Genomic DNA, 9262 nt, shown 5'->3' on the forward strand with positions numbered 1-9262 from the left:
CCAAAAAAAATTATAAAAAATAAAGGTATGGACAATTCAAATTTTTTTTTTATTTTTTGATGTGAAAAATATCTAGCATTATACGAAAATACAGTATTTTGTACTATCGGTACCGCAACGTTAATTTATTTGGTCGAGAATAAAATACGTTATGGCTGCTATTATTTTTTTCGCATACTCCACTTAGTGTTTTCTTTATTTATTTTGTGTTTGTGAATATCTTATTATTGTTAGGTTACAATTAATTGGTGCACAAAGGTATATTAATGTATCATCAATATATGTATAGCAACACCCAGGATCCAACGCGTCGAGATCTCATCGCTCCGGATTAAAGTGGGGTAAGTTTGACGGAACCCTGTTCCCGAGTTTTCTCTATATTCATATATATACACAAGCTGACCCGGCCACGCGTTTCTGTGGCTAAAGTTTTTGTTATATTAAAGACGAAAATGTTGATGTTGGTATATAAATTCACTGGATTAAGATTTGAAGGGGAAGTACGTTGAACACAATTAATTAAAATGTTCTTACACTTGATATTAAGCAGAAATCAATACAAAATAAACATTTATCAGATCGATTATTTCCATTTAATTTTATAACAAATAAGTATATATTACAGTATAATACAGCAAATAATATGTGACGCTCAAACTCATGAATGAGGTAGGCAAGGCAGACAGTCTTAAACTTTTAAACATTAATATCTATTTTTTAAAATATAAATACTTTCAATTTCAATTTAATTTAACACCAATCGGTGCACAATGTTTTTGGTTAACCTGTCTTTAGCTAAAACAAATAGATTCGATGGTTTTCCAACACGTGAACACGCAACATATAGTTGCCCATGAGAAAAACATGGATTTTCCAAATCTAAACCACAAATGGACATTGTTTGACCTTTAGATTTATTGATAGACATGGCGAAAGCTAAACGAATTGGAAACTGTAGCTTTTGAAGGGTATGGTAGAATCTAATGGTATCATCAAAATACGTGGCAGCAGGACCACTTTTCCTTTAAACTTCCCAGCCAAAATGGTTGCTTCAAGAATGTTTCCGGTGATCTTTTTGATGACCAAACGCGTACCGTTACATAATTGAGGTGGATTCAAATTACGGAGGAGAATAATAGGGAACCAATCTTTAATCGAAGATTATGTGGTGGCATTCCAGGGATATCTAATGAATTTAAAAATTCGATCGGAAAATGAACACTTTCATTTTCATCCACATCAGTATCGATTGATTTAAAAGACATCAGATCGCCTGGTAACAACTGTTGTATCTGGAAGTTAATTTCGTCAACATCAACGTTTTTGGCTGCCAAAATCGCCCGTTGACTGAGCCATTCATGATTCAAATAATTATTATGTATATCCGGGAAAATACTCTGAATCAATTCATTTTTATCCTGAACAACAGTGCAAAAATTGTCTGGTAGTTTAATGCATTGCGTATTTGGTTGCAGTTCTATTTTACCGTTCCCAATATCTAGTAGTTGTTCGGAAAATATTTGTGCTGATTGATCATTTTGCAATTGTACTCGCATATTTATTGTCAATCGAAGTGTTTCAACACTTCGCAATAAGAATGATTGTTTCAAACATGCATTAATCTCATCCGCGAAAGTAGAGCGAGGTATAACCGGTAAGGTCTGCCGGAAGTCACCAGACAAAAGTAAGATAGCACCACCGAACAGTTTATTATTGCTGTTTAAATCTTGCATAGTTCTGTTTAATGCTTCAAGTGAATATTTGTGTGCCATTGTGCACTCATCCCAAATTATTATAGAACTCTTCCGCAACACTGCATCTATTCCACTATTCTTTTTGATGTTACACATTGCATCTGGTTTATTATGAACATGGCAGCTTGAATGTTGAATGTGCTGTTCGCTCACCATCCAGTAAAGTAGCCGCAATGCCTGACGATGCTACTGCTAATGCGATTTTTTGTTGCGACCGTATTTTGGCAAGAATCAACGATATTAAAAATGTCTTACCGGTTCCACCGGGTGCATCCAAGAAAAAAAAACCGCCTTGTTCAGCAGCAACAGCCAGCATAATCCGATCATGAATAATTTTTTGTTCTGCTGTCAGTAATAGTTCACTGTTCATGATAATTGTTGCTAAACTTCCATGGTCATATTGCTTTTCTCGTTGCAAATCGGTATTGACTAAGTCGGTGGCTGGACGATTAGGTGATGGCATACCATAATGATTAAGCGGTAAATTTGAAATAAGAACACATAAATCCTCGATAAAGACCAATGCTTCATTGTAAATCTCTGGTGTATAATCTATGTTTTGGCATTGATTTGTTTGTCTCATTCGGTGCAAGATGTCTTCTGTCATACAATTTTTATATTTTTCCCACAAAGTTTGTGCTTGCGAGGGATAACATGTCGTCAAAATAATTGCAAGCAACTGACGAATGTTATTCGGTGTTGATGTCAACGCAGCATCGGCAAGCGTTAAGTCCCAATGGTTATCGTCTTCTAGCAATTGCAGTTCACGACATGCATCCTGGTATGTATTGAATACTCGACCATTAACTGTTCGCAAAAATTCAAAAGACGTTGGTCCGGGAACATTCACCATTAACAAACGTAAATAGAAGCATTCACGTTGCTTTGGATGTACCGTGTAAAGTCTCCCCAATGTCTTAGCTTTGAATATGCCTGTAATGGAAGGATGTGGTTTTCCTTGTTTCCGTGGCTCCCATTTTTTACTGGATTTGTTCCATGTGAAATAACGTGGAACATCACCATACACCAATGTCTTCGCAAATTGGCCAAAAACATCAGGTTTTTGACACAATGTAAAAAATTCAGTTAGAGTCGTTTTCGGAGCTTCGAACGCTCTTTGGAGAACATTTTCTTCAGTGAAGTATACACGTTGACCGTTTTCAAGATGTATAGCCAGATGTTGGACAGCAGGATCTCTTTCGTGGATGGGAAAGCTGAGAATATGCCAAATAGCTTCATTGCTGCTAATGTATCTGCCCATTTGGTATCGTGCTATTTCGTCATTTTTATTTATGTTTTGTACTTCAAATATGGCCAAATCACTGCCTTTGCTTACATATTTACAAATATACTTAATTGATTTAACAGAACTGCAAAGCTCAACATTGATATGAGCTTTGTAAGTTTTTTCAAATAATTGTGAGTATGGTACCACCCACTGATTATCAAACTCAACTTGATTTGGAAAGTTCGGCAGTCGCATTGTAAATGTGTGGCCACCATTCTCAGTACTTCTGCGGCGATACATTGGATAACCATCAATATCCGTGATCGTGTCATTCGTATGCGGCTTTGGGAAGTTTTTTTTACATTTTCCATTTTCCATGCACGGTGACGTCATGTTGAAAGCACCGCATGGCCCATGGATCATGTGTTTGGTGACAATATCAAATAATTCTTGATCAATTAATGGGTCTGGAATTTTGGCTGAAATTATTTGATCGATTTCTTCAGGACGGATTCTATCTTTAAGCCAAACCAAAATGTGGGCATGAGGCAAACCTCGCTTTTGCCACTCTATCGTATACAGCCAACAACGTGTGATACCAAAAATTGAATATTTAACAATAAAATCAATTAAGGATTTCAATTTTTGTTTAAACACACGTGCAGTTAAATCATGGCGATGAATGGCTTGTTGTCCTGGCAATAGTAAAGTTTGTATCTCTTCCCAATTTGAATTACATGTGAATGTAATAAATAAATCCGGTCGGCCGTAATAACGTACGTAAGTCATCGCATCTTGTATGTATACCTGCATGTTCCGTGGACTGCCGATGTAGCTTGAAGGTAAAATGAAAGCATTACCGATGTCATTGAGATTTACATTTCCATCGATGTTTCCAGCAACAGCATCTCGTAAGTGAATATATTCTTCCGATCGTAGTTTTGCCTGGTTGAATCGAAGGAATCGCAAGCGTTCGCTTTCGACCTTAGCATACATATCAACAATGTATTGATGGAACAGCTTACGATATCAAAGGATATAATTTTCTTGATGTTGTCTAACCATTATTCGGTGTGCGTAGTAGTTCATTTTTTATTACTGTAATCACCTAAAAAATAAAAAATAAAATGCAATACGAAATTAAAATCTATACATACAGTAAGAAAATAAAAAGATAATTGTCAAATTTACCGGTATTTGGATCATACTGTTTGATATAAAGGTGATATTCATCTTGTCCTTGCCAAAATATCAATGGATACTGTAGTGCGTCATATGAACGGTGTAGATCCGAAATCGTACTGACAGTGTCTCGCCGTGTAATTTTTATAGATCTTTTGTCAACTGGATCACCAACCATGATAACAGTAACCTCATCAACAGTTGGAGCGTTGAATCTACCAGCATGTTCACCTAATGGTACTTTGTCGGCTTTTATGACGATTTGATAATTGTCATTTTGCAGTCGTGGCGAAACTCTTTTGATCAATTGAATTAGTTGATTGTGATCTTCTAAAAAATTTTCCAATAATATCACAATTGCTCTTCCGTCTGTTTGTTCAATAAAATTATACAGGCACCGAGTCGTCACGCGCTCTTCATGATCGCCCATAAAATAAATTTGAAGAAATTTCGGATTGTTATCAGGCATTTGCATCAAGGATCCGATTTTATGGTACACCTGGCCTTGAATTTTGAATGTAGTTTCAAAATTACGTCCATCGGATGCACGATCGCAAATTTTAGTTGCCCCAAATGACGTCATTTTGAAGCAAGAATTAAATTTGCGTATTTTACGCAAAAATAATTTGGAATCATCTGAATTGCCAGTAAGAAGGGATAATAAAGGCTCCGGCGGAGCGGGTAGAGGTGACAGTACAACTTTTCCTGATGCGCAGCACATGCCGGCTGCTTCATTCCGAAATTTCAATGCCTGACAATATTGACATACTTTATCCATTCCACCAATAGCAATTTTTGAATGCGCTGAGTAGTTAATATCTGGTGCATATTCAAAGGCAAGCCGAACGAATGATGCACGTGTTAATGAGCGGCTGATTCGTTGCCTTTGTCGACCTAGTACTCGTACTGTAGCTATGTTTCGTTCTCGTGCCGCTCTTGTTCTCGTAATATTCTGTTGCAGACGTTCGTCACGCCGTTCTTGAGATTCTTGTGCACGACTTTCTGCAGTCCTGATTCTTTGAGCTGCATTTCTTGTTTCGATTTGTTCTGGTATTTGCTGAGCTCTTTCAACACGTTTGCGTCGTGACCCTTTGCTGCTCGCGTTGTTGAGGTTAGATCTTTTCGATGGCATTTTTGACTGAAAATAATAATTTAATCGTTTAATCGGTTAAATATTAGAAAGAGGAACTGAAAAACAGGTTATCATAGCACATTGAAATAATAATTGCAAAATAATTTTCAATTGAGGTTAAATAAAAATAATATAAAATTTTTGTACAATTATTAAAAAAGGGTGGGGAGCTTTGTGCCATTTTCTCATTGATATATTAATTAACTTTGATAAAACTATGTGATATTACTTACGTGTATAAATTGAAATTATTGTTCCTTTACTCCTACTGTGGCTATGTCTCGTTCTCCTGCTGCTCATGTTCTCATGATATTCTCTTGAAGACGTTCGTTACACTGTTGTAGCTTATATGACACGTTCGTTGATTTCAATAGCAGCGCCATCTATTGATTACTTACTCAACCCAGTCGAAAGGTATCGACATCTGTTAGAAATTCTAACTTAGAATCATTTGGAGTTAACAGATAATTGTGACTATAATTTGAGATTTAAACTATCCTATCTCTCAAGTAATCGGTTGAGTGGTTTAGGAGCCCATTGAGGACAAACATTGTGACACGAGATTTATATATATAAAAAATATATAAACAAAACAATAATAGCCAACTTATCATAATTTTTGTATGCTAGCTTTTTAATTCTTTTTTTGTATTACATGGCAGTAGCCAACGATCTATTACTCAATAAAATTATGCTTTTAGAAAATGAGTATGTAAACATTTCCAGAAGGGGTGCTGACGCGAGAAGTGGAGTAGGTCAAAAACGATGACATAACGTTTAACGGACAACCTTGACAAAAGGGGATCGTATTGCGCGGCCAGCGACGATCCATCAGGCATGCGGATGCATGAAGGGGGAGGGCATGTGGCCGAAACATTGCCCGATCGTTTTACGATCAAGCTACAGCTTGTGGGGCAGTGAGGACGAACAGTGCTGACTGACGAACGGTACGAACTTTTTCAGGCACTACTAATATTCTATTCTCTATACTAATATTATTCTCGTTATGTTGGAGAGGTGAGGGGCTTACCAAGATCCCATCTTAGTGCCTGAACATCGGATGCCTCTCCCTCGGCCTGAGTCCTTTCCCAGGACACAGGCACGAAGACACCGACGTAACTCTATAGTAATTAACATAATTCTGTAGTCCGGTTTTATTAACATTTTTGGTTTACTTTAAAATGTTACTGAATCCTGTGATAAATAAATGATTGGTCTATGCATGTTATTTTCAAATCTTTGTGTCTTGAAGGTAAGAAAACGCTATATACATATAAAGGGTGTTTGTTCAGGAGGTTTATGTTTATACCCGTTTTTTGTAGAGTAAAAGGGTATACTAGATTCGTTTAAAAGTATATACCAGTATAACAGTAAATAATATATGTTCTTGATTAGGTTCAAGCTGATTATCGAGTATCAGATAGTCGGGGAACTCGACAATAGCGCTCTCTGTTATTTAAATGGGATGAGGTGTAACTTCAGCGCCCGGTGACAAATCGATGGGTTCGGTTTTTCTGTTACACCGGCCTCAACGGATGCAATGTTTTCTTCAGTGTGCACTCTGCGAAGTATAATCGGTGGCCGGAGGTCTAAATGAGTGAATTGGGTGCGACACTTCTCGATAGTATTGCGCACTGTCGGAATTGATTATAAACACCATAAAACGAGAGAAGCAAACGGTGCACTTTCACAAACGACCTCTGATTTTCAAAATAAAATTCAAGGATTTGGTATCGCTGCTCAGCTGTTAACCTAATCATCATGAATTGTCAAACCAAACTAAACATAAAGCACTCAACAGATCTCAGCCGTCGTCAAAGATGGCCGAACTAAACGCTATGGAAAAAAAAACCGTCTAAAAAACACTCGTTTCCCCCAAGGGTGGAATTGTAAATCGAACTTTTGAGCAAAGCCTGCCATACGAATGGACACCGCACAGACTAACGGACAGAAAGATATTGAAGGTCGACCAGAGGAATGCCCAATATTCCTGTGTGCGATAACGGAGACAACGCGGAGACTGTACAGCCTTAGAAAGTTACCAAAGGCTAGTGAAGGCCTTAAAAGGTGTAGTGGCCAGTGTACCAGAAATAAACAGAAGTAAATAATCTAAAAAAAAAATTATTATCATCTGTAAAGACTCAGACTAGACCACTTTTCTGTATACTGGGGTTTATTGAAAACTCGTAACAACTCCGTGAGACAGAAGCTATAAGTCCCAGTTGTCCCATTCGCACTTTAGTCGTCGCCTTTGCAAAGAGTACAGCAAACACTCCATCATTCTGATTTTTCTACTCTGAGACGACAGACGCTCTGAAAAGAACAGACCACCGAAGGGAAGTAAAAACATGTGCGGTCTTTAAAAACAGTAATCGGTCAAAAAAAGTGTAGTATGACATATTTTGAGTGCGGGAAGTGCGTAAAGACAACGGAAATCGCCGCTTTTCGATTCCTGAAATTTTAAAAAGTGAATAGTGTATTTGCAATGACAGGTAAATAAGAACACTGAAAAGCGTTAATTTGTATTTACGTTACAGAATTGAGTTACTGTTGGCCGGCACTTTTACAAGCCTATGTGCTGCCAAGCCACGCGGTGTACATATTTTCGCGGAGTACTGGTATAAGAGAATTCGCTGCACACATATGCATACACATATTTATGCATAGGCGCTGTCGACAGTAACCGCAAGCTGCCAAGATTTCATTTCTATGTGATCGAAACTGGCGCGAAGGCCAGATCTGGGAATTAGAGACGAAAGAGACAAGGAAAAGGGATCCAGAACACGTGGAGTAAGCAGATAAAGAAGACAGAGAAGTAGAGAAAAATCGCCGTGAGTACGAATATGTCGCTGATATAGGGTGCCTCATGCACTCTGACCAAGGAACCAAGAGAAAGAGAGAGAAAATATTAAAACGAAACAAACCAGTGATGTTGCTGCTGACTACGGCTAGAGCCGTAGAAGAAAATAATAAACTTTAAATCAGTATATTTTTTGCAAAATATTAGCTTTAACTTAATTATAGACATGGCTTGGAAATGTAAAAGAAAATACATATACACATTAAAATTAGTTTAAGCGGAAAAGAGTATTCGGAGTGCGAATTACAAGGAAAAAGAAATTAAAGCAAAAGAATTGATGACTGAAATTAAAATAACTAATTAAAAATGAAGATTGTAAGTAATTGAAGAAGAATAATTAAACAAGATTTGCAGAAGAATTTTTGAACAAGATTATAAGAAGAATAGTTGAACAATAAAGGAAGGGGTGGGGCGATGGGGCAAGTGGAAGTTGCCGAAAGTTGTTGTAATAGGAATTTTTTATGTGGAAGAATACTTTCTAAGAGTTAGAAAGGCATTTCAGAGAGGAAGTTTTTGTATGGCCATGCCCGCGGGTAGCAGGTAGTTGCGCTATCCACTACACCACGAGGCCCCACAATATAAATATTGTTGGTTTGTGTGAGCTATGTTAAAATAAAACTTATAATATGATTTTGTTAATAAATAACAATCTGTCCTTTTACATAATGCCAATGAAATATCAAGATTAATGAGATGAAATGATTTAATTTAGGGGAAATGGTTCCGCAAATTTCCAAAGGTCAGGAGGGTATAAAAGAACGAGTGATCACTACCATCTCGATCACTTCCCAACACAACGCGGTCCCCTAATTCTCTGCTATTGTTTACACCGTTTTGGGGAATTCGCTAAATTCATATTTTTTTGAGTTTTTGAGCACAGGCTGTAACCGAAAACAAGCAACAGCCCTGCTACTATATACAATATACGTAAACGTTCAATTCATTATAAAAATGGCGGCCACCGAGGGGCCACCGAAGTTATAAAGGACGTGCGATTCGCCGTCAAGAACTTGGTGTACCTAACTTTTAGCCTATATCCTGTTTTGATGATCCCGATATCATACAGCTTAAGGTCAATCAAAGATCCAAATATTATTTCCGAATAA

At 37.3% G+C, this 9262-nt stretch overlaps 1 protein-coding gene across 2 annotated transcripts; it reads right to left on the reverse strand.

Annotated features, from left to right (window-relative positions):
* Positions 1–977: 977 nt before the first annotated feature.
* LOC120449608 lies at positions 978–5800 on the reverse strand. Of its 2 annotated transcripts, none has more exons than XM_039632176.2 (3): positions 5530–5800; positions 4174–5302; positions 978–4090 (listed from the first exon to the last, which is right to left on the reverse strand). In XM_039632176.2, the coding sequence occupies exon 3, from the start codon at positions 3976–3978 to the stop codon at positions 1864–1866; it is 2115 nt and encodes a 704-aa protein (XP_039488110.1). In that variant the 5' UTR covers positions 3979–4090; positions 4174–5302; positions 5530–5800; the 3' UTR covers positions 978–1863. The 2 variants fall into 2 exon arrangements, with proteins under 2 accessions (XP_039488110.1, XP_039488111.1); XM_039632177.1 differs by having other exon boundaries at positions 2738–4090.
* Between the last annotated feature and the right edge of the window lie 3462 nt (positions 5801–9262).

The sequence above is a fragment of the Drosophila santomea genome, chromosome 3L (genome assembly GCF_016746245.2).
Source record: "Drosophila santomea strain STO CAGO 1482 chromosome 3L, Prin_Dsan_1.1, whole genome shotgun sequence".
Classification (NCBI taxonomy): Eukaryota; Metazoa; Arthropoda; class Insecta; order Diptera; family Drosophilidae; genus Drosophila; species Drosophila santomea.

Excerpts from the sequence above, each read along its gene's own strand:
- LOC120449608 (XM_039632176.2), bottom strand. The coding sequence starts at position 3,978 with ATGTATGCTAAGGTCGAAAGCGAACGCTTGCGATTCCTTCGATTCAAC.